Source organism: Dendropsophus ebraccatus, chromosome 15, assembly GCF_027789765.1.
Source record: "Dendropsophus ebraccatus isolate aDenEbr1 chromosome 15, aDenEbr1.pat, whole genome shotgun sequence".
Lineage (NCBI taxonomy): Eukaryota > Metazoa > Chordata > Amphibia > Anura > Hylidae > Dendropsophus > Dendropsophus ebraccatus.
In genome coordinates, this window is record NC_091468.1 from 20,120,633 (window position 1) to 20,147,673 (window position 27,041).

At 43.0% G+C, this 27,041-nt stretch overlaps 1 protein-coding gene across 1 annotated transcript in view; it reads right to left on the bottom strand.

The window, feature by feature from the left end:
- PRKCE (protein kinase C epsilon) overlaps nt 1-27,041 on the bottom strand; it is a 302,560-nt gene that overhangs the window by 35,984 nt on the left and 239,535 nt on the right. Inside the window, exons 11-13 of the mRNA XM_069955442.1 lie at nt 23,549-23,703; nt 4,945-5,083; nt 3,041-3,229 (exon numbers count right to left, since the gene is read on the bottom strand). Of these exons, the coding sequence (XP_069811543.1) occupies nt 3,041-3,229; nt 4,945-5,083; nt 23,549-23,703 (483 nt within the window). The remainder of the gene's footprint in view (nt 1-3,040; nt 3,230-4,944; nt 5,084-23,548; nt 23,704-27,041) is intronic.

Genomic DNA, 27,041 nt, shown 5'->3' on the forward strand with positions numbered 1-27,041 from the left:
GGCACCTCTGGGGCATTATTAGTATATGGGGGCACCTCTGGGGGCATTATTAGTATATGGGGGCATTATTAGTTCATGGGGGCACAGCAGGGGGCATTATTAGTTCATAGGGGCACAGCAGGGGGCATTATTAGTATATGGGGGCACCTCTGGGGGCATTATTAGCTCATGGGGGCACCTCTGGGGGCATTATTAGCTCATGGGGGCATCTCTGGGGGCATTATTAGTTTATGGTGGCACCTCTGGGGGCATTATTAGCTCATGGGGGCACCTCTGGGGGCATTATTAGCTCATGGGGGCATCTCTGGGGGCATTATTAGTTTATGGTGGCACCTCTGGGGGCATTATTAGCTCATGGGGGCACCTCTGGGGGCATTATTAGCTCATGGGGGCACAGCAGGGAATCATACATACAGTGGGCACCCCACACAGCGCAGTTACTTTGGGAGCCTACAGGAGGGAAAGGAAGTTGCTAGAAATATGCGGAGCCTAAATTGTTTGTCTCGCAGGTTCTGAAAAGATGAAACATATCTGGAAGGAATCATCATGGAGGTCTGGGCCGGATGGAGAGGAAAAGGGAAAGTGACGCCTCAGATCAAAGAAGACATCACCTGTGAGTCACTGTATGACACTTTTCTTATTTTGTAGAACATCATTTAGTAGGGGCGCCCCGAGGTGACAGCTACTACATTATCTGTACTCAGAGATATCACTGTGTTATCTGTGGTGTTACATAGGACTGCAGGTGACATCTACATTATCTGTACTCAGAGATATCACTGTGTTATCTGTGGTGTTACATAGGACTGCAGGTGACATCTACATTATCTGAACTCAGAGATATCACTGTGTTATCTGTGGTGTTACATAGGACTGCAGGTGACTACTACATTATCTGTACTCAGAGGGATATCACTGTGTTATCTGTGGTGTTACATAGGACTGCAGGGGACATCTACTACATGATCTGTACTCAGAGATATCACTGTGTTATCTGTGCTGTTACATAGGACTGCAGGTGACTACTACATTATTTGTACTCAGAGGGATATCACTGTGTTATCTGTGGTGTTACATAGGACTGCAGGGGACATCTACTACATGATCTGTACTCAGAGATATCACTGTGTTATCTGTGCTGTTACATAGGACTGCAGGTGAAAACTACTACATGATCTGTACTCAGAGATATCACTGTGTTATGTGGTGTTACATAGGACTGCAGGTGACTACTACATTATCTGTACTCAGAGGCATATCACTGTTATCTGTGGTGTTACATAGGACTGCAGGTGATATCAGGTGACTTCTCCAGGTTGCAGAAGTTCAAACTTCATCGTGCCCTGCTGACAGTTTATTATGGGAGTTGTAGTTTTGCAGTATGTGGCTCTTCAGGTTGCAGCACTACAATCCCCATCGTTTCCAACTGGCAGTTCATGATGAGAGTTGTAGTTTTTCAGCTGGAGAGTCAAAGATTGGAATACAATGATTAGACAATGACACAGTACAATCCATTAATTATAGGGGGCAGTAGTGCAGTACATGAGGTGGAGGCAGTGACAGGGCATTAGAACATGGTGGCACATTAGAGTAATTGGATATAACGTTAGATATGACTTTGCCTGATCGGGTAAGATGGGGGGCCCCAAGCTAAAATTTTGCACCAGGGCCTTTAGCTACGCCCCTGGGGGGCGGCATATGGCGGATTATAATATGGGCGGTTATATGCCCCGCCGCCCACATTATAATCTGCCACTGATTAGCTGCATTCCCGGAATGCATGTACCAAAGTCCCCCCGCGCCCGGGCAGTATCTGTAATTAGATGCTGGGAGAGGGGAGACTGTATTCATAAGCGCCGCGCTGTACTGAATCAGCCGCGCGGTGCTGATACTACAGCGCGGCGCTTATGACAGTCTCCCCGCTCCCAGCATCTAATTACAGATACTGTCCGGGCGCGGGGGTCTCCGGTACCAGCATTCCACGTCCGTGATCCGTCAGGATCACGGAACGTGGGAATGCAGCCTTAGTCCCCGGGGTGATGCGCGTGCTGCCGGAGGTGTCCCATCCTGTCCCCAGCAGCGCGCGCATCAGAGAGCTCCCCGTGCGCCGGAAGTCACAGCCACAGGCGCACGGGGAGCTCTCTGATGCGCGTGCTGCCGGGGGACCATCTATAAGGGGGGGGGGAGGGGGACCATCTATAAGGGAGGGGGGAGAGGGGGACCATCTATAAGGGGGGGGGGGGAGAGGGGGACCATCTATAAGGGAGAGGGGACCATCTATAAGGGAGGGAAGAGGGGGACCATCTCCTAAAAGATCAGCACCCTCCTCTCCTGACATCCTCTGTGCTACTGGGACTTCTCCTATAGGATTAGCACCCTCCTCTCCTGACATTCTCTGTGCTGCTGGGACCTCTCCTATAGGATTAGCACCCTCCTCTCCTGACCTCCTCTGTGCTGCTGTGACCTCCCCTATAAGATCAGCACCCTCCTCTCCTGACATCCTCTGTGCAGCAAGGGACCAAACATTATGTTTACTGGGGACAGCATTGGGGGGGCAGTATTGGATTATAATGTGGGCGGATTGACGGAGGGGGGCGTCATCCTATAGTTCGCCTCGGGCAGCAGAGAGGCTAGAATCACCCCTAATGGTGGCACATAGTAAAAGTGCTCCCCTGAGCTTCCCCTACATGTCATGGTGACTACTATATAATACTCCTATTCAGTCCGATCGCTGTGCTCGCAGCCTGGCAGGGGCAGCCGAAGCTGTGAAGCCTCAAGCAGATTACACAGCTCTCCAGCGTAGAATGTTCCAGTCTGATACGATTCTCCTGCGCTCCCCTTCATACTTCATACAACTGCACAGAACACAAACATCATGTTCCTTTCCCACAAGAAGTGTAATTTATCCCAGGCTCCATTATTCAGCCAGTGCCACTATGAACTGCATCTGAACTCCCACAGGGCACTTGCTCTCTATTAGTCAATTCCAGTTTTCGGGAAAAAAAAAATAATAATAATAATAATGTGATGCAAGACTTACGGCTTTTAGGATGCTGACAGCTTCCTTGCTCAGCCACACGGGGTAAAGGACATCATCGTGAAGGATGGATTCAAAGAGGTCATCTTCATTGTCGGCCTCGAAGGGTGGCTGACCCGCCATCATCTCGTACATCAAGACGCCCAGTGCCCACCAGTCCACCGAGGGCCCATATTCTAACTCCTGTAAGATCTGGAAGGAGGAGAAGAATATAAGTCTCCATCAGAGCTGGTAAAGAAAATGAACCAATGTCTAATGGTGACCTCATGTGTCCCGTACATCGTAATGTAGATATAAATTATACTTACAAACCATACAGTATACATTCTTAGGCTGGGTTCACACTACGTATATTTCAGTCAGTATTGTGGTCCTCATATTGCAACCAAAACCAGGAGTGGATTAAAAACACAGAAAGGATCTGTCCACACAATGTTGAAATTGAGTGGATGGCCGCCATTTAACAGTAAATAATTGCCATTATTTCAATATAACAGCCGTTTTTTTAAAATAACAGCAAATATTTGCCATTAAATGGCGGCCATCCACTCAATTTCAACATTGTGTGAACAGATCCTTTCTGTGTTTTTAATCCACTCCTGGTTTTGGTTGCAATATGAGGACCACAATACTGACTGAAAAATACGTAGTGTGAACCCAGTAAAAGTGAATCTGTACTGCCCAAACAGTCCCTCTAAATATGCCCATACCGTTTTGGTGTCTTTGTCAAGGCATGTTTTGCGGCCAGTATTTGGGGTAAAATAAACTTTTATTCCAATGGTGTCAATGAGGCGGGGCCTAGAGCATCCATGCCCTACAAATACCTCAAATACCGGCCCCAAGAGACAAGCAGACCCTGGGACAGGACATGCCCGGATGAGGATATCAAAGCAGTAACTGCGGTTTGGAGGACGGTATAGAATGGCTTGAAAGGGTTGTCTGGTGTATCACAGTCAGAAATTCTTTACTGTAAGAGCAGTGAGACTATGGAACCCTGTCATGTGATGAACAGGTCCAAGTGTGTACCGGAGGACTTTTTTGAAAAATATAATTTTACAAGTTATGGGCTCTAGATTTCTTATCATAGGACATTGATCCAGGGTTTTATTCTGATCATAGGACATTGATCCAGGGTTTTATTCTGATCATAGGACATTGATCCAGGGTTTTATTCTGATCATAGGACATTGATCCAGGGTTTTATTCTGATCACCATATTTGGAGTCAGGAAGGACCTATTCTCCTTATGATGGGGCAACTGGCATTTCAATTAAGAGTCATAAAACACAGGACTAGCCAGATATTCCTCCAGGGTAGCCAAGGGGTGGCTCCTGTAATGAGACCACCAAAACCACCATATTAAGTGTCCCTTTCAGTCAACATCCAACTCTATTATGAGTATATTTTTCCCAGGGTGCAATGCACTTAGGTTTTCACTGTGTTGAGTGCCTTTACTAGCAGCCTACGGGGTCTTCTTTGGCTGGTCTCCCTGAGATCAGTGATCTGTTACCCGTATGGCTCTACTAAGCATTGCTCCCACCTAGCCGGAATCCTACTCCACACTGATGAGGGGAAACACCCTGAAACAGCTGTCTATGGAAGGATACCTGGATTTAATACTTTCCCTGTCACATTCTAGACTCAAAATAGAGTTGGATTTTGACTAAAAGGGCCAACTAATATAGTGGTTTTGTTGGTCACCGTACAGGAGCCACCACTCTGCTAGGTCCTTCCATGGAGGGACATCCGGATAGCCCCGTGTTTTGAGACTCAGTGGACTAGTTTTTATATATATTTCCAAGCGGGATCAACATTGTAGGGTTATGGGTTGGACTTAATGGGGAATATATAAATAAAGGGAATGGATGCCTACATTCATACAAGTGTTTTATATGACCTGGGCCTACCTCAGGAGCGATGTAGTCTGGTGTACCACAGAAAGTTGTTGTAGTTACGCCATTCAGGATTCCCTCTTTACACATCCCAAAGTCAGCCAGCTTACAGTGGCCTTCTGCGTCCAAAAGTATATTGTCCAGTTTAAGATCCCTGTAAAAGGAATAAGAACATATTATTTACACAATGACAATAATCAAATAACATAATTGTAGCTGTCATGTTTTAAATGACAGCTACAATTTAAAGGGTAATTCTGCTCAACCATAACTTTTGATATGTAACTGCCAATGGAGAGACTAACAATTTATTCCATACTTGTTATTATATGTTCAGTTTCCTTCCCTCAGTTGCTGCTTTCTGCTGTAGACACAAAAATGTGTGTGTGAGCTTTTGAGTAAACCACACAGAACCTTTTGGATCGAAAAATCAAGTTCAATTTGGCTGAAATAAGTACTCCGTACGGGACCGCATGGAAATCCACGGCCGTGAGTTTCCACATTTCCGTCCTCAAACAATGGTCTTGTTCATTTTTCACGGCGCCGTATACGATCCGGCCGTAAGCTCATACGTACTGTGCATTGTATATCGTATACTTTCAAGCAAACGCATCAACCTCAAAACTACGTGCGTATATTCGCGGTTCGCACTACGGACGGATTCATACATAGTGTGAACATAGCCTTAACTGTAAAATACCCACTTTTGGCTGTTTTATGCACCAAAAAACTGGCACTCCCCCTAGTGTGCACATACTGCCAAAGCTCAAAAAGCAGCAAAGCAATCCCTAAGGCCATGTGTGAATGAGGATGTAATAATTTCACGTGACTAATGTGACACCTCTAGCTGGCCACACAACCCTACAAAATGACTACTGCAATTACTCATCTGTAATAAACCTTATGAGATCAATATCATAACCCAATGTAACCACAGATGATGGGGACGTCTCGGCCATGTCTAGTGAATCCTCCGCAGACTTCGGAGAAGTGTTGACCTTTTGTGCTGGTGCAAATGCAGAAATGATGAGACGGAACACATTGGCTTGTCTGTGTGATGCAGCTCTATAACAGAGCTCAGTCTTACAGTATAAGCCGCCGCTGAGGAGCCCATTGAATGGGACACCTGCCGGCACAGTTCATTTCCCACTAAGAGACTTGTTGATGAGGTTCATTGCACATAAAGTTGAGCACAAGACGTTACGGCAGCAGCCATTGAATTCTATTAGATATGGAAAAAAATCTAATTTAGGAGATTCAGCTGAAAATCTCGTATAATGTCTAACAGGCAATGTGTTATGGGGAAAACTATGCAAATTAACTCCTCTCCATGGAAAAAAAACTGACTCTCTAGTGCCACCTTTAGGTAGCTACCCTGTAATTCAAGGTTTGACCTATAAAAAAGCCTTGGGTGTCTGGTTTGGCTAACATCCTTAGGTACTATTACACAAAGTGATTGTTCAACGATCAACCATGAATGATAAAACGCTATGGTGAACGACATGAAATCGTTTACCCAATTACACGGAACGATGATCGTTACTTATGATCGTTCTTGCGGTCGTCTTGTCGTCGCTATTGCGTTCGTCGCTACTGTGAACGACGTCTTGTTCCATGTGAACGATTTGCAAACGATCAACGATAAAAATAGGTCCAAACTCGATTTCTCGTTGGTCGTTTAATCGTCGTCTGCTATTATACTAAATGGTTACTGTTTAAATTCGAACGGTGTAACGATTTTTACAACGATAATCGTCCCGTGTAATAGGGCCCTTAGCCGTGTTTCAATACTCTTGTATGGGTAGGACATATAGGATTGCACTTTATAACAAACTCCGACCCCCCCCCCCCCTGCACACCAATAGGACAAGGGGGGGTATACGGCAGATGTACGCCAGGGACAATACAATGGTAAATGTACCCCTATGTGACCACTATACCTTATCACCCAGTTTTCTGCATCCACATCTCCTCAGATACACAGTGATATATATCATACGCCATTAAGGGTTTATAAAAAGCTGGGTGCCAATTCACATGGAAGCAGTAATCACAGTCAGCTTTCCCAGAACCAGATATATCCATCCTTATTTTCATAACTAATATCATCTTGTTCCCTTTACAGATTTAATTTTCCAGTAACAGTAAATCTGTATATAAAATGTCTCTACAACTGAACAGTGATTTTTTTTCTAGAAAACACTGTGTTTTGGTGTCGGGAGACAAAAAAAACGTTCATTATAAAGAGACTATAGCATCAACTATTACAGTGCCCCCTACTGGACATTCAGCCCTGTGCAATAGAGCCTGCTAACTACCTTGCTTTATTAAATATAGCTCAATGGCATTCATACAACACTGACCTTTCCATATATTCTCTGGACGTTTTCATTGATGATTTTCTTGGGCAGGTATCACACTTTAAGGGCCTTTTATATGGGGTGATTATTGCCTTGTGTAACTGGCCGCCAATAATTGCCCTATATAATAGACCTGGATGTAAACATGCTGCCAACAATGGCAAAGGAGAATAGCTATAAGTGGCTGCTCTTCACTATCAATCATTGGCGCTCTTTATAGAGTGTCAATTGACTTGTCCATCATTGATTATCTCTTGTATTGGGCAGTAATGTACCCATCTATTACATCCCAAACAGTCGCTCTCTATGTTGGCTCACTGGTGGGGCCCACCTTTCCATATGTTCTAACAAGGTGGGGTGGTCTTCATGAAAAACATCTCTAAAAAGGTTCTCAGGCGATCTATTTTTATTTCAAATCAACTGGTTTCAAAAAGTTATACAGGTTTGTAAACTATTTCTATTTTTTTTTAAATCAACTCTTTCATTACTTATCAGCTGCTGTATGTCCTGCAGGAGGTGGTGTACTCTTTCCAGTCTGACACAGTGCTCTCTGCTGCCACCTCTGTCCGTGTCAGGAACTGTCTGGAGCAGTAGTAGCAAATCCCCATAGAAAACCTGCTTTGGGCAGTTCCTGACATGGACAGAGGTGGCAGCAGAGAGCACTGTGTCAGACTGGAATGAATACACCACTTCCTGCAGGACATACAGCAGCTGATAAGTACTTGGAAGATTGGAAATTTTTCAATAGAAGTAAATAACAAATCTATATAATTTTATTTGGAATAAAACAAATTTCACTGAAGTTCCCCTTTAATCATTGACTATGTTCATGCCTACGATCCAGGTGTCTATGAGCGCCTATGAGCAGTTCCAGGCATCCAGGGTTCCAGTGATAATTACTAGGAGTCTCTGTCGTCTGGTACGTGCATTTGAGAACATGTTCCCCACGGCGGAGGCCATTGCAATCTTCTGTGAAGAGTTTATGCTGGTCATTTGAAGGTCTTATCGCACCCGATCCCCCATGATACGTTATCCTGCACGTTTACAGTATGAATAGGAAAATAATAAAAGAAAACAATATACTATGGTAACAACAAAAAAAATAATAAACTGGCCTTTGTACAATCTGCAGTGAACTATAAAAGTAAAAGGACCTTCTGTGTGTGTTCTTAATCCGCTTAAGTAAAATCATTTATTAGATAAAAAATACAAGATGAAAGGAAGAACCAATGGTATTAGTAGGCTTCCAGTCAGATCAAGCCTTGATGGTTGAATGCTTCAAAAATGTCAACAAGCTGTGGCTGATGTCATCTTCCCTCAGGCCTTCTGTGTGTACACAGGTTCATCTAAGTTAAATATTTTGCTTTCACATACGAGTTAAGGCTTTGCATCGGTTCTAAAGGAATACATGCGGCACATGAGATATCATTTTATATACTCTACATGTCCAGCGAGAGAGGCCGCCATGACAAGACTTGTAGAAAGGCTCTAGAAATGAGTTAAAGGCTTTCCTTTATTATTAGTGATGAGCGAGTACCCAAAGGCTTGGGTGCTCGTTACTCGAGACGAGTATTTACCGATACTCGGGTGCTCATTTCGAATAACGAACCCCATTGAAGTCAATGGAAAACTCGAGCATTTTTGCAGGGGACCCAAGTTCGGCAGAGGGAAGGTCCTGTGAAAACCTGTCAACCACAGAAAATGATGGAAACACCACAGAAATGGACAGGAAACATCAGTAATACAGGGATCGGCATTACCGGGGATAGCGATCCTCTGCAATAATGCCGATCCCTGTATTGGTTAATTTATTTTATTAATAAAACAAAGTTTAATTCTAAAAAAGTTATTTACGTTGTTCAATAGTTTAATTAAAACGAATCCATACTTGTGCAATTAAATATACTGTTAAAATAAATATATATAAATAAATGTATATATATATATATATATATATATATATATATATATATATATTTATTAATTTACAGTATATTTAATTGCAAAAGTATGGATTTGTTTTATTTAAACTATTGAACAACGTAAATAACTATTTTAGAATGAAAATGTGTTTAATTAATTATATTAATTATTACAGGAAGCTCCATTAAAGCCGGTTCATATTGCTGGTAATAGAGCTCACTGTAATAATTAATACTTTAGTTAAAACATCAAATGTTTCTTCTAATTATGTTATCACAATAGCATTATTAGAAGAAACATTTTGAATCATATGTGCGCTCAGCTGATCAGCTGATTGGCTGAGCGCACATATAAAGAGCCCATTCCCGGCACAGTGACTTCATTGTACCGTGGACCGGCGAAAAGGCAACATCGGACATCGGACATCGGAGGGTGAGTATAAAGCTCTCCCCCCTCCCCTGCACTGTACCCATCCCAGCAAGGAAGGGGGGTCACTTAACCCCTTTCTTGCTGGTATGGTTGCAGTCTGACGTCAGTCTGGCCCCCAAGGGGTTAAGGGGAATACAATACATCCTCCCTTAACCCCTTGGGGGCCACACTGTAAGCAGTGATCTGTAAAGATGCTGCATACTGTTAGGAGCACAACACCGCTCACAATGATGGGTGTTGTGCTCCTGTTTGTGTGTTTTTTGTGTGTTTCTCCCTTTTTGTTTTTCAGATATCGGTATCCTGTGGATTACGTCGGATTCGCTGGACTGCGTCGATGACCAGCGGTTGTTTGGAATTTTTTTTTCAAATAAAATGGTCAATGAGGGATGTGGGGGTGTTTTTATTTGAATAAAAAAAAAATTTCACCTGTGTCTTGTATCTATTTCTTTACTTTATAGACTTAGTAGTGGAAGCCGTCTAAAACACGGAATTCATTACTAAGTCGGAGCCAGTATAAAATGGCTAACACTAACTCCCCATTATTACCTCAGTACCCAATGCCACCAGGGGTACTGGGAAGAGCCTGGTGCCAGTGGTCCAGGAGCGTCAAAATTGGCGCTCCTGGACTGGGCGGCAGCAGGCTGGTAATATTTAGGCTGGGGAGGGCCTAAACCAATGGCCCTTCCCACCCTGGTGTTACCAGGCTGCTGTTGCTTGGTTTTTAACCTGGCTGGTTATAAAAATAGGGGGAACCTTACGTTTTGTTTTGTTTTTTTAATAAATAAATAATTTTAAAAAATGCATAGGGTCCCCCCCATTTTCCCAGGGAGCTAAAACTTTATTTTCTCAACATCATAGGGCATTGGCACTGTTATTGAGAAACACATGATGGCATCTCTGCTTTGTTGTAGTTGATCTCCCTGAGGTCAACCATCATTGCTTTGAATGCACTTAGTAGGCTTTGCTCCCACTAGACAGAATCCTGCTCTACACTGATGAGAGGCACATACCCCAAAACAGCTGTCTGTGGATGGATACTTTACTTAGGTATTTCCCCAGTCATGTCATGCTTGATTGTGCCTTGTTAGAAGGTGGTTTCCTTGTTTCCTTGACTGGAGAAATCCCCCCCCCCCTTAGCTTGGTTGTTCTTTCCCCGTAGAAGGTCTGGCTAGTTCACTGACGTTGAGAAACACGTGATGGTGTGCATACTAATACAATTCTAGGCCTCAAAGGTCCAGTGGAAAACAACCCCACATAGAGGTGACTTTGGAGACAACCAAAATCAAGGTTCACAAATGACCTATTAGATATTATTGGCGATCGTTCATGGTGAGCTGCACTGGTAATTCACTTATCAGTAGCTTTATCTTCATAATAAGAGTCCGGCCACCAATCTAACTTGCCAAGTTGCACAGCCTCTATTATGTGGACAGTAAGGAACCTGTACAGAGTCTCATCATGCTATAGGACTGGTGATTTTTTATTTTTTTTTGTAAAGACTGAAAAAGGAATAAACCATTAAAAAAATCTATATGAAGCTTCCCCAATGGTGTTGTACATATTCTGTGGGTCTATCGGCAAACTGAGGAGGGTGGACCCATAGAATGATTTCCTTTGGTGAGCTAAGGAACCTCTGCCAATATAGTTGGGAAACCCTTTTAATTGATTTTTTTTTATCTTAAAGGAGAGGTCCAGCGATAAAATCCTGCAGCCGGCAGGGGTAGGGAGGGAAATTGATTACAAGTATTAGATTACCTCTCCCTGTGCCCGTGGTCAGCAGCAGGATCGGCCTCAGGACCCCCGCCGGGCTCCAGGATCCAGTGCTGACATGTCACGACCCAGCTAATGGACTGGCTGCTCAGTGAGTCAGTGACTGGGGTGGGACACCACTCCAGTCGCTGATTGGCTGAGTGGCCAGTGCATCAGCCAGGACAGGCTTTTTCCAATGAGTTGTGATGACGTAAAAATGCCTTCTGGTCAGGGTTCCGTGGCCAGTCCCGCCACTCACCGCGGGCACGGGGAGAGGTAAGTTAGCACTTGTAATCAATTTCCCCCCTGCCCCTGCCTGCTGCAGGATTTTATAAATCGCCGGACTACTCCTTTAAGTGGATATGAAGTCAAAATTGGTGATCGACCTATATATGTGATTTCCTTATACCCCATAATTTACAGTTTATGGCCAGCTACCACAAGAATATTCAGGTGCTGCCTTACAAACACTTGAAGACCCCCTAATGAGTAATCACATGGCATCAGTATTCCCAAAAACAGACCAGGCCAAAACATTGGGGTCTCCGGGAAGAGAACATGGCACAGCACTATGGGTGTCCAAAGATGTCTCTGTACAAAAAAACGCAATGCCACACCATTCCAGTACTCATTTTAAGCATCTTAGAGGGTCTCTGAAAGCGGGACCCCACTGGTCAGGAGGTGACTGCGTATCCTAGAAATAAGTCATTGCTTTAGAACATTGAACGTAATTATGATTGTTCAACTTTTTGGACACGTTCCTTTTTTTTTTCCTTACTTAGTCACATATATTACATGCTAAGATGATGAACAGAGAGAAGACAACAACTATTCCCGAACATAGAAATCCGGTTATGCAACTACATGAAGTTTGCTCACTTCTAATCACGAGTGAGACTTTAAACAAAATGCTCCGATTAGGACAGGAAACTCCATTGTGCCAACTCGAGAAGCATCAATTATGTCTCTGCAGCAGGATGTGTTTCAGCAAACAAGGAGATGGCTTTTCCCTTTCAAGTGACGTTGCACTTGGATGATTTTTATGAAGGACAGTGACATAACTCTGCTTTGTTGGATGCAATGTTATATGGTGCCGGCTGTAGACATCATTATGTGCATTGCATAACTAAACCACAAGAATACAATTCCGACATGGAGGCCACATGCTTTTCTGATGTGAGAAGTCCATTCCTATTACTGAGTACTGGCATGTTATGTACCTTCTACAATGTATAGAGGGTCTAAGCATGGTGTGGGTACTATATATGTACTATAGTCAACCATTATGGGTACTTTGTGGGTCCTGTATTCAACCATTGGGGTCATACGAGGGTACTTTTGGGGGCTGTATGTGTAATATATTCAACCATTGTGCGTCATATATGGGTACCAAGCAGATGATGTATGTGTACTATACTCAATGATTGTGGGTCATACATGGGTACCAAGCGGATGATGTATGTTTACTATACTCAATGATTGTGGTTCATATATCTAAGCTGTCTACCTGGTGCTGCAAATGATGACAGCTCAGGGGACCCAGTTTATTGCAGGAACGGGCAGTGGGGCCCTCCTGATGTGGTGGGCCCCATAGCAGCTGCTATGACTGCTATAGTGGTAGTTACACCCCTAACTGTGGTCATACATGGGTACTTTGAGGGTGACGTATGTGTATCATATTCCACCACTTTGGTCATATATGGGTACTTTGTGGGTGATGTATGTGTGTCATATCCCACCACTGTGGTCAGATATGGGTTTCATGTGGGTGACGTATGTGTATCATATTCCACCACTATGGTCATATATTGGTACTTTGGAGGTGATGTCTGTATAACATATTCCACCATTGTGGTCATATATGGGCAGTGGCGTAGCTACCATAGAGGCAGGGAAGGCGGTTGCTATGGGGCCCATGAAGAGAAGGGGCCCAGGGAAGATAAGAGCCTCCTGTGTCCTTTTGCTTAGTGACCCAGTGTTCTCTTACATGCTGCAACACAAAAAAAAGGTTAACAATTAGCTCTCTGCCTCACTACTCTGATAACCTCTGTTCTCTGAGTTCCTGCAGAGGTCAGGGGTTATCAGTGCAGGAGTAGTGAAGGAGAGAGCTAATTGTCTTCTGTATTAACCCTTTGTTTGTGTTGCAGCATGTAAGAGAACACTGGGTCACTTACACACTGCAGTACATAATGGGTTAAGCAGAAGGTAGCCCGCTCCTGCACCTATGTATATAAACATTTGGCTCCTAATAGGCTGTTATAGTTAAATACAGTGGATGGACAGAACAAGCAGACATTGACTTTCTCCTCTGCCAGTCACTGTTGTGGCTGCACGCAGGATTTTTTTTTTTGCCACATCACCGAATATATATATATATATATATATATATATATATATATATTAGTGTGTAGGGGGGCCCTATACAGTTTTTTGCTATGGGGCCCCATGAATATATGGGTACTTTGAGGGTGATGCATGTGTTTTGTAATAATGTGGTGCTATATGTGTGCTGTATGTAGGTACAGGGTGGCAATTCTTGGTTGCAGTACCAGCTATGGATTTTTATACCAGTAGAGAACAAGACTTTGCAATGGACTGTAATAGGAGGCTGAGCCAGTAGATTCCTTTGACATCAGCCTAATATGAACAATACCTTGACCATAACTGGTAAAGGCAAACATGAATTTCATGACCATTTTCTTTATGACATATATGACGGCCTCACATCTTCCCATCTGTTCATACAGGTGTGCTGTAGTAACCAAAAACACTGTACTTGTCAATGGGTTTATTCATGACCTACGCTGGCCAAGGAACGTGTACAAAATACAAATAGGAGCTGATTGAAATCAAATGGAGCGTGGGATCTAAGGAGAAAATTACGCCATGAAACTGGCACATGGATATTGTTAACCAAACATTTAAGAGGATAAAATGCTTAAAAACAAATTACATAGGAAGGGATCAGGTAGAGTTCAAGTTATAGTCCAGACCAGTGTGGTCGTCTTTCTGTATATTCCTGGCAATCCATTAAAATGGCGCACATACTAAGTCTGCCCTGGAAACCTATGCCAGCTCCGGTAAACTGGCTGGATCGCTGTGTCCACCACCCATTCACACAAGATCATACCCACTTTACTCCCGCCTGGCAAGCAAGGGGTAAACTTGTAAAAAGAAGCCACAAACCCTGACTCAGCCCATGATAAAGAATTGCTAAAACCCCATCTGTAAATGTAAACTATTAAAAAATTCTATACGTTATATAGTACATTATAGTATGTATCCTGTATGCTAAATGACTGGACAAAGTGACTTTGTGAAAAGTGATCACTACATTTCGCCAATTATTTTTTTTAGAGACAGATACAGAAACATGTTCTTTTTTCTAATCTTCTATTATATTATATTATATATTATAAATGTTAACAGAATTTTGAGATTTCCTTTACAGCTATCCTCATGACCCTATTCATGTGATTCAGCATGTTTTCAGGGCATGCTCTGTGATCTGTGCATTGGTCATTATGCAGGACGAGGGGCTTCTGATGCTCAGCCATTGTGAATGGTGTGTTATGTATACACCGGTGTCACCTTTCACTGTAAAGGCTTTATTACGCAGAGTTATTATTAGCCAAATCAGGCAGCTATCTCCCCATGTAACAGCGATCTGTCGGCTGATCACTGTCTTTCAACATATCAAAAAATCATCGGCTGCATATTGCTTTGTGTAATAGGTGATGTGTGGCCAACGGCTAATTAAAGCAAAGACTGCACAGACATCACCAGTGATGCCTGTGCAGCCCATGCTTTGGTAAAAACGGAAGCAATTGTATGCTATCCGTCAGGATCTGTTTTCCATTGACTTACAATTTAAAAAGAAATGGATTCATTCAACAATTCATTCCATACATGTCAATACCTGCTGTTTTGTGCTGAAGACACAGAAAACTGTGAGTGAGCAGTTTTCACCCACCTCCACCTTCCCTTCCGAGAAGGCTCATGTAAGCAGTGTGCCTTGCTGGCTGTTTCTGCACTGTTTTTGCACTCAGATGCAGGGAGGATTAATCACAGTAAGTTCAGAAGTAACTTGACCTTGAGATTACCCTTTGTTTACATGAGCCTTCTCGGAGGAAAGGAGGGGAGACAGAGAGAACAGCTCATAACTGGGGTAAGGAGACTGAAAAGGTAATAACAAGTATAGAATGAATTTTTATTCTCCAGAAAGGGGGGGGGGGTGATTCTACATGAATTTTACCTGACTAGATAACCTCTTTAATTCTGTCTGTGATGATAAGGAAGACATTGCTGAAAATTTCAACTTAATATTAGACCTAGTGGCCAGATCAAAAACTGTCTTAATTAAAAAGTCCTTTGAATTTGATAGTAAAAACAGAGAAAGAACGATGACAAAAGAAAAAATGTGTGTGGACAACTAATAAAAAACGTCCACTGTTTGCAAAAGACGTCCAAAAATAATTGACATGATCATTATTTTGACGTCCGCGGTGATAGCGTCCGTTATTCAATACATTGTGTGATTTGGACGTCGGTCTTCAATGCATTGCAGTCAGTTAAATCATGGCAATACCAGGCTAGGATTTTTGACGTTGTGTGAACATAGCCTACACGAAAATTTTCATCTTGTCATTTATGTGAAATACATAAATAAAATGAAAATATTCTACTCCAATTAAAAATATAATAATATATAAAATAGTGCAAAAAAATCATACAGCCCACATATTCAAAAATGTTCTTTTGGTTCATGAAAAGTGGGTGGGGGTTAAAATTATATATTGTTTATTGTATACAACAACGCTGATTGAGGTCAGCTCACCCGCTGTATCCGCTATCGGTGCACGGCAAAGCCCAGAGCCAGGGCAACGTATGCAAAAGAGAAGTCCAGCACCAGCAGGACATACAGCAGCTGATAAGTACTGGAGAACTTGAGATTTTTAAATAGCTGTAAATTACAAATCTCTGGCTCCCGTTGATTTAAAATATTTAATTTTTTTTTTACGCTGGAGTACCCCTTTAAAAATTGCATATTTTGTGGATGTGTTTTTAAAGGCTGTGCCCTCCACTAAAAGGAATGGATAACCAAAGGAGAGTCAGAATTCTTTGACCCCTGATACAAATTCCCACATCAGTATAGATTTGCCTTCCTTTACTGAACTACATGTGTAATGTTTATTTTGCTCTGCGGTTTCTTTTGGTTTCTTGAGGTTTCACTGTATACCCTGTGTATAATATACTCTGTGTATAAAGTGAATGCATCACGTGAGATTAAATTTTTCTCTAAATTGACTCAATTGTAGTAATTTGTGTAAACTATAAGTGCAATATGACTGCGCACGTATAAAACGGAACATGTCTGTATTTCAGAATAAGATGTTAGATAAAGTCAAGGCAGATAAGCCACAGACGGAGGCTCGGCCAAACCAAGCAGCGAGAACAAAAATATTAGTGTTTGGCTGCCTCAAAAACAATTCTATCACAGTCACGTTTTAAGGCTTTAACTTATGTCCCATATTTCTTTCCAGGAAAGATGGATAGGAGCCTTCCAGCTAATCGTACTCTATTCATGAGCTAGGGAAGGGACACTGGAGTCGACTGGGGTGATGCAGGTTTCACCAAATTAGATAAGGGTAACAAAATGTCAATCATTCAACCTTGTTAAAGGATTCCAAAAACATGGCCGCTTTCTGCCAGAAACAGCACCACTTTTATCCTCAGTTTAGATGTGGTATTACACATCAGTTCCATTGAAGTAAATGCAGACAAACTGTAATACCACACACAACCTAAGGGCAGGGGTGGTGTTTTTGGAATAAAGTTTTTTTTTTTACATATCTAATTATTTGAGTAATTTTAAAGAGAACTGAAAACCAAATCCCAAGACAGCAGAGACTAAACTACAGTATGGCTTAAAGAGAATGTGTCATCAGAAAATGACTTATTGTTCAAATATTGTTTTTATGTTAAACATATTTTTTTTTTCTAATTTTAGATTGTAGAATTTATATATTATATCTATCGTCTATGTCCATGAGTCTTGCTGTAAAGCACGTCACCAAATGCTGTTAAGAACAGCCCAGGCAAGATGGCTAACATCATAACAATGTACAAAAAAGGAAAATTCAAGTCAGAATATAAAAACAGATTAGAATAAAATAACAAGATTTAGTATCTGATTCTAATGAGTAAAAGAAAATTTGGGTGTCAAAGTCCCTTTAATATGCAAAAGAAGAGCCCGTGGAGCCTCATTGAAGAGTCTCGAAACACAGGACTAGCCAGATATCCCTCCAGGAAGAACCCAGCCAAGGGGCGGCTCCTGTAGGGAAACCACCAAAACCACCATATTAAGTGGCCCTATAAGTCAATGTAATGACAAGGGAAAACCAAGGTCAGGTATATATCCACATACAGGGTGTTTCAGGGTGTTGCCCCTCATCAGTGTGGAGCAAGATTCTGGCTAGGTGGGAGCAATGCTTAGTAGAGCCATTAGAGAAACAGATCGCTAATCTCAGAGAGACCAGCCAAACGATAACACTGCCGGCTGCTAGTGAAAGTGCTCAATGCAGTGAAATCCTAGGTGCATTGCTCTCTGGGAAACGTGAATATGCAAAAGAAGAGCCTGTGGAGCCTCATCGAAGAGTCTCAAAACAGCCTAAACAGCTGTCTGTGGATGGATACCTGGCCTTGGTTTTCCCTTGTCATTACATTGACTTATAGGGCCACTTAATATGGTGGTTTTGGTGGTTTCCCTACAGGAGCCGCCCCTAGGCTGGGTCCTTCCCGGAGTGATATCTGGCTAGTCCTGTGTTTCGAGACTCTTTGATAAAGCTCCACGGGCTCTTCTTTTGCATATTCATGTTTCCCAGGAGGCAATGCACCTAGGATTTCACAGCATTGAGCGCTTTCACTAGCAGCCAGCAGTGTTGTTGTTTGGCTGGTCTCCCTGAGATCAGCGATCTGTTTCTCTTACATTCCTGCTAATAAAACGGATGCTTGATTAAACATTGTAAAATCTCCCATTGTAACAAAGGGAATTACATAAACAACTGTGGTCACCCAGTACACCGATCTGAATATACTTATCCTGTTTTATAATGGCCCACAATTGGGGGTATGCAGCAGTGACATACCAGTGTATTAGGGGGACCCACAATCCACCCCCCACCACCTACAAAACAACTAGCATTAATTTTATAAAGGCCAAAGTGCCATTTTTTCTTATAGGTAAATGACAAAATAAATGACACAATGAAAAAGGAAAGTTGACTGAAAGCTGTATACATCTGTATGCAATGAGCTCCCCTAGTGGCGGCTGTAGACATCTAGAATTTTATCATTTAAAGTGTACCTGTCATTATTAAAAAAAAGTGATTTTTTTCAGCCCCGGCACACACCCGGAGAGAGATGGAAGACTCCTTTCTCAGAGTACACTTCACACTGAAGCTGCCTGTAGCAGTGTCATGTGACCTAATCTCTACTTCACTACATGTGACCTCTAAGTGTGGCAAACACATAGCAATAATAACTCTTGCAAAAATACCTAAGAATATGCTGTTTAGTAGTGGCTATCAGTGTGACAAGTGAAGTTATAGTAGATACAATTAACCTACAATACCCAGACATTGCTCCAGCCACACCACAACGTTACATTGGAGTCAGTGTACTATGATATTACACTTTGCCCATAGCCTATAATGTTCATAAAAGTCTACAGAAAAACGCATGATGAAAATAAGACCTACCGGGAAAGTAAGACCTAGTGTCATTTTGCCGGCTTTTTGGAGTAGACTTGAAATATAAGCCCTACTCCATATATAAGCCCTGGTTACAGTCAGCTGACCAGATGCCTGACACTGGGTGGCGGAGCATCAGCCAATCGAGGCCAGATTTGTTATGCTCCGCCCCCACCTGCTCAACACAAGCTGCAGGGGAGGCAGGAGGGGTAAGAAGATGTACGGTAGGGGACATTAAATATGGGGGCAGAGGGTATGTGGGCCAACTGCAGAGGGCAAAGGGAGGTATACAGTATGGGGAATTCCTGCAGAGGGGGGTGTATATAGTACGGGGGAGAATAACTACAGAGGGGAAAAGTATGGAAGTATGGGGAACAACTTCAGAGGGGGGAAGGAGGTATAGAGTATGGGGGAATAACTACAGAGGGGGGAGGGAGGTATACAGTATGGGGGAACAACTACAGAGGGGGAGGGAGGTATACAGTATGGGGGAACAAATACAGAGGGGAAGGGAGGTATACAGTATGGGGGAACAACTACAGAGGGGGGAGGGAGGTATACAGTATGGGGGAACAACTACAGAGGGGGGAGGGAGGTATACAGTATGGGGGAACAACTACAGAGGGGGGAGGGAGGTATACAGTATGGGGGAATAACTACAGAGGGGGGAGGGAGGTATACAGTATGGGGGAACAACTACAGAGAGGAAGGGAGGTATACAGTATGGGGGAACAACTACAGAGGGGGGAGGGAGGTACACAGTATGGGAGAACAACTACAGAGGGGAAGGGAGGTATACAGTATGGGGGAACAACTACAGAGGGGGGAGGGAGGCATACAGTATGGGAACTAAATGCAGAGGGGGGTGTATATAGTATGGAGAAAGAACTACAGGTATACAGATATATAGTATGGAGGTCTCATTACAGGGAGATATATCCATATCGCATGGAGGTCTTATTACAGGGGAACTAACAGAACAATAAGTACAATACAATACAATAACTACCATATAGATTGGAGCTACAGTGTAGGGGTATAAAGTGTTTCTACGAAAATAAGACCAATCCGAAAAATAAGCCTAAGGCTGGGTTCACACACAGTATATTTCAGGCAGTATTTGGTCCTCATAGCAACCAAAACCAGGAGTGGATTGAAAACACAGAAAGGCTATGTTCACATAATGTTGTAACTGAGTGGATGGCCGCCATTTAATGGCAAATATTTGCTGTTATTTTAAAACAACGGCTGTTATATTGAAATAATGGCCGTTATTTACTGTTATATGGCGGCCATCCACTCAATTTCAACATTGTGTGAACAGATCCTTTCTGTGTTTTCAATCCACTCCTGGTTTTGGTTGCTATGAGGACCTGACATGAGGACCAAATACTGCCTGAAATATACTGTGTGTGAACCCAGCCTAAAGAATAATAAAAGACGCTGTCTTATTTTTGTAGATCGGAGATCTGTTTGAGGATGCCATCCATAGTTCAATATAATATTTGTTTAATGCAGCGTTTCCCAACTGTAGGTGCCGGGAGAACCCGCCAGGGGTGCCGCGGGATCCCGGTGGGAATTTTCACTGTCTCTTTAAGCATCCCTAGAAGCTACGGCCGCGCAGCTTCTCGGGATGCACAGATCGCTTTGATGTTCTGCCCTCACAGTGAGTGGGCGGAACATTAAAGTGAGCAGAATGCCGGAGCAGGACCTGTCAGCATCCTGCTCCTACATTCACTCTAATAGGCTTCCGGCACTTCATACCTGCAGCCTATGGGACACCGGGACGTGACCTCTCCGGCAGGCGTGATTATGTGACGTTATCACGCCTGCCGGAGGTCCAGAAGAGGAGGAGAGTAGGATGTTTGTTTTTTTAGGGGCACCTCTGGGAGCATTATTAGCTCATGGGGGGCACCTCTGGGGGCATTATTAGTTCATGGGGGGCACTTCTGAGGGCATTATTAGTTCATGGGGGCACTTCTGGGGGCATTATTAGTTTATGGGGCACCTCTGGGGGCATTATTGGTTCATGGGGGCATTTTTAGTTCATATGGGGCACCTCTGGGGGCATTATTAGTTCATGGGGGCATTATTAGTTGATGGGGGCACCTCTGGGGGCATTATTAATTCATGAGGGCACCTCTGGGGCCATTATTAGTTCATGGGGGCACTTCTGGGGGCATTATTAGTTCATGAGGGCACCTCTGGGGGCATTATTAGCTCATGGGGGCACCTCTGGGGGCATTATTAGCTCATGGGGGCACAGCAGGGGATCCTACATACAGGGGGCATCCCACATTCCTACTCGCTTTACTGCACATAACACCAAACAGCGCAGTTACTATGGGAGCCTACAGGGGGGAGAAAGGAAAGGAAGTTGCTAGAAATGTGCGGAGCCTAAGATGTTTGTGTCGCAGGTTCTAAAGAGATGAAACGTATCTGGAAGGAATCATCATGGAGGACTGGGCCGGATGGAGAGGAAAAGGGAAAGTGACCCCTCAGATCAAAGAAGACGTCACCTGTGAGTCCCTGTATGACAGTTTTCTTATTTTGTAAAACATTATTTAGTAGGGGTACCCCGAGCTAATTTTTTTTCCCAAGGGGTGCCCCGAGGTGGAAAAGGTTGGGAAGCACTGGTTTAATGGATATGTTTTGCTTTTTTTTTTTTTTTATACTGGATGCTATTGGATGGAATAGTATAGTGTACATTATTTGGAGTATACTAATATATACCAAGGACACTTTTTTGGCCTCTGTTGGGGGATATAAGACTACGGACATGTTTAGAAAGTATATTGGGAGCTTCTCTGTTATGCATACAAAATGACAGCTACAAACATGACATGCACATGGCATATGATTGGTGCTGTCTATAATTACAGTGATTTTTGATATATTCTGTATCCGGTTCTAAGGGTAACTCCCAGCTCCCCCCATCCTATTCTGTATACTATAACCATCATACATATGTGCCTTTGGACATGTCGCCCCCTATTAATGTTTCCTGTCTGATTCCATCTAATAAAAAGGGTGTAACAGTAGTAAAAGCTTCTGTATATTGTGAAGCATCAATGTTACATAATTCAGGCAGTAAAATTAGCTCTGTTTATGTAAAGTAAATTGCAGATGAGCCACGGTGGACCCCAGCGCTTCCTCCATTGTATGAACTTCTTCTGGAGACAACCCATCCAGTAATGGTAAGAAGGAACAAGCCCGTCTGTCTACAACAGAGCCTCTTCCTGTACACCACTCAGGAGTGATGGGAGGAAAGGGCACGGACTTGAAAGCCTCCCATCTGCTGCCCATTTACTCTGGAGACGAGCGAAACAAACTCAGGAAGTGGCAACGAGTTATAGACGCAAGGGAAAGAGCTGGAGAGATTGCCTTGATCTCGGCGGGGTCACTCCAGGGCCACACTATGCCAGGCGTTTCACCGAACAGTATTTAGATTGGGCTATTGGCACACACAGCTGGTGATGGCTGCGGGCGCTTCTGAAGCCTCAACCCTCAGAAAAGACAAACAGCCTGAAGTGCCTGAGCAAGCAAACTGGAACAAGCGGATATTCTACCTGATAGCACCTGATGAGTTACAGGAACAGCTCAGGTGTGGAAACCTTTCATACAACAGAGGAAACCATGAGAGTCTAAGGGTCTGTGAAGGGAACCGTCCTGGGCCATGCCATGCACCGTGTGCCCTAGCTGGGTCCATTCAGGCCATTTACAACGTACAGATGTTGTGAAAAACTTTCATCTCTATTAAAGTGGTATTCCGCTCAAGAATAACTTTCATATGTTGCTGGTGCCCATGGTGAGACAAACAATTAATTTCATACTTGTTATTATCTATTCAGTCTCCTTCCCCCAGTTCTGAGCTGCTGCTTTCTGCTGAAGACACAATAAACTGTGGAAGATTATCTCCTTGTCTCTCCCCCCCCCCTCCCTTCTGAGACGGCTGATGTAAACAAGTCCCTATCTGCAACTTTGTAATGCCGGGAGGTATAATCACAGTGAGTTCATCAACAACCTGACCTCGGATATATATATATAGACAGTGTGTGAACATGGCCATAAAGTAAAATAATGAATTCTAATCTTTCACAAAATGTATCAAATTTCTGTAACACTTTGAGGCTATGTTCATAAGTTCCTTGAGGCAAAAATACAGCCATATAATTACAGCTGTAATTTCACCTGAAAAAAATATTGTGTGAACATCAAAATCCAATAGTAAAACAGACAAGAACAATTTATGTGCAAACCCCTTCGGCCTGCTGCTCACCTCCATGGCCCTCCTGTATACCTTCCACCACCCTTCTGTGTTGTACCAATGGTCTATATCCATTCTTTATCACTTACTTCTACCTACAGACAGCAAAGAGTAAAACAAAACAGCTAACAGCCCCATACCTGTATATGACCCCATGTTGGTGAAGGAACATGAGAGCTGAGGTTACTTCCGCAGCGTAAAATCGTGACCGTGGCTCATCAAATTTTCGAGAACGCTGTATCTGAAACATCAAGTCTCCGCCATTTACATACTCCATGACGAAAAAGAGACGATCCTGTAAGAAAAAATAACCAAGAATAATAATGGATACCTTTCTGTTTTTTTCTTTTTTTGAAAAAGATTTCGTAAAACAACTGTATACAATGTATAAAGACAGACTGTAAAAACTAGAAATCCACTCAGAGCCCCCAGGAATAGTCACGTACCATCTATATGTATGGGTAAAACTGGTTTCACAAACTCATTTAAGATTTCAGTAAGTAAAGTAAATATATTGGCTAGATTTTTTTTATTACCTCTTTTTACTTTTATTATTTTTGTCTGATTTTAGTACATTTTATAGGGTAGCCATGAGCTCTTTTTAACAAAATTTTGATATACTTTACAACAAACCCCATAGACATAGGGACAATAGACTGGGTCCCTATTCACTACAATGGGAGAGTTTTGAGTTTTAAGGAATCTTTCTTTCCATAAAGTGTCACTGTCATTTGTAAAAGATTTTGACATGTCATAGAGACATTATAGAGACATGTCAAAAATTCTGATTGTTCTGGGTCTCAGTGTTCAGATCTGTACCGATCGTCAGAACGAACGGGGTAGAGACTGTTCTGCAGTGCGTCCCCTCCCCGCTCCGTGTCACATGATATCAGTCAGGCTCTATAACATTACATAGGAAAAACCCAGAGCCCAGCTGATCACATGACACTTAGCGCAGTCTTCTCCAGGCTTGTTCTCATGATCGGTACAGGTCTGAACACTTGCAATAGCTGGAGGGCCGAAAGTTCCCCATCTTTGCTCTAGATGGTCCGCCAATCTTGGCAAAATCTGTTCATCTGGCATTATACCTCTGTGTATAACCACCTCCTGACCACCACAGAATCTGGCACATAGATTATAATACAATATCAGAGAGTTAATCTAGTTGTACGGTGTTATTCTCTTAACACGGTGTTATTCTTGTTATGTCTTTGCTCCACATTTGTTGTCACAACAGTAATCTAGGACACCGATTCTAAATATCTGTTCAAGGTGAATTCTCCAGGTTTGTAACCTGCAAAAAGTCCTTTTGCCGAAAACAAATTAGCCATGGCCGTGTTGGAGCTGCAAGTACCAGATAAGACGAGTAAGAAAGTAATATACAGGTCAGATAATTACGCTGACTACATCGATATAGCACAAAGGTCGATGCAGCCTATAATTCATATGATATTATAAATCCCAGTGAAAACATTACCGATTACATCAGGAGTAATACAAACACTATGATATAACTTTATGAGTCAGTGCTACTTAGCTGTCTAGCTCATAAATCCTACAAAACAGCCCGAAACTTCATCCTAGACTCTTCAACAGAACCCTGTAGCCAAACCATAGACTTCTTCTTATTCCTATTCACAACATAAGGCGGACAAGAGACTTAACACAGATTTTTTAAAGGGGATGCCCACTTTTGTGCAGCCCCTTATTTGCATTTTCAGGGTAGATTTACTGTAATTAACCCTACTATGACTGGGCCTTTAGGCCTAAAAATGCTTCTGTATTAAGAGTCATCTGAGACTGGCCTTAAAGGGGTTATCCAGTGCTTCAAAAACATGGCCACTTTCTTTCAGAGACAACACGACTCTTGACTCCAGTTCAGGTGCGGTTTGCTATTATACTCCATTCACTTCAATGGAACTGAGCAGCAAAACCGCGTCCAAGAAGGAGACAAGAGTGGGGCTGTCTCTGGAAGAAAGTGTCCATGTTTTATAGTGCTGGATAACCCCTTTAATGGGCCCGACACCCCACAGTAAGCAAGCGCCAATCTGTTAGATCGATGCTCGCTTGCCGAGCCTACACATGGCCTGGAAGGGCTATATATATATATATATATATATATATATATATATATATATATATATATATATATATAATTAGCAACATCTGTGCCGCCCTTGCTTTTTACATGTAAAATTGTTATAGTTTATACTTACCTTTTCTCTCCCAATGTCCTGCAGTCTTTCGCCCATGTTTTTCTCCACTAACGCTGATGTCCACAGCTCCAATAAAATTCGTGTAGCTTTATTTAAAAACCCCTCTTAAAATCCTTAGAAAAAAAATAAAAAAACCACGCCAATGCGTTTCAGGACACAGTTTCTTGAATCACGGCGGTATAACAGTATAAATTACAACCTTAAATAAGAGGAAAAAGACCACTTATGAAAAAAACACCCAAAAAGGCAAAAGGGAAACCATTCCCCCTTTTTGGGTGTGTTTTTTCTTAAGCGGTCTTTTAAAGTTGTAATGTACACTGTGAAGCTATGTTCACACTATGTAAAAATAACAGCAGTATTTCATAACAACAGCCATTGTTGTGCAAACAATGGCCCTTATTTGTGAAATAACGGCTGTTGTTTGCACAAGGGCCGTTGTTATGAAATACGGCCGTTTTTTTTTCCTAGTGTGAACCTAGCCTTATACTGCCATGATTAAGGGACTGTGTCATGAAACGTGTCAGTGTGTTTTTTGACGTTTTTTCTGCTGAATCGGCCTGATTATCACTCCATGTAAGGGTATGTTCTAATTGAGGAATAGGCAAGGAATTTCAAGCTGAGCCTGCACTTCATTTTACATGTATTCCGCTTGAAACTCCCCTTTAAGATATGTACAGAGCAATATCCTATTGTGTTCAATGGGATTTCCGCTCTGTTGTCCACATGGTGAAATTCATGTGCGGAATACTCTTTGGGCAGATTCCGCTAGAATAATCCCATAGAAATCATTAAAGGGGTTGTCCGGCGATAAAAAATTATTCACAGAATAACACACATTACAAAGTTATACAACTTTGTAATGTATGTTATGTCTGTGAATGGCCCCCTTCCCCGTGTTTCCCCCCACCCACGCTAGACCCGGAAGTGTGGTGCATTATACTCACCGCATCTCGTGTCGTCCACGGTCTCCGATCGTCAGCAGTGACGTCTTCTTCGGGAGGCCGGCGGATCTTCCCGAGTGCCGGCAACCCTCTGCAGCGTCATCCGAAGCTCAGCCGCGATTGGCTGAGCATAACTGTGCTCAGCCAATCGCGGCTGAGCGGCTGATGACGCGGCCACGTCATCAGCTGCTCAGCCGCGATTGGCTGAGCACAGTTATGCTCAGCCAATCGCGGCTGAGCTTCGGATGACGCTGCAGAGGGCGGCCGGCACTCGGGAAGATCCAGCTGGCCTCCCGAAGAAGACGTCACTGCTGAGGATCGGAGACCGTGGTCGGCACGTGACAGGTAATGTATAGCGCACCACACTTCCGGGTACACGGGTGGGGGTGGTGGGACACGGGGAAGGGGGCCATTCACAGACATAACATACATTACAAAGTTGTATAACTTTGTAATGTGTGTTATTCTGTGAATAA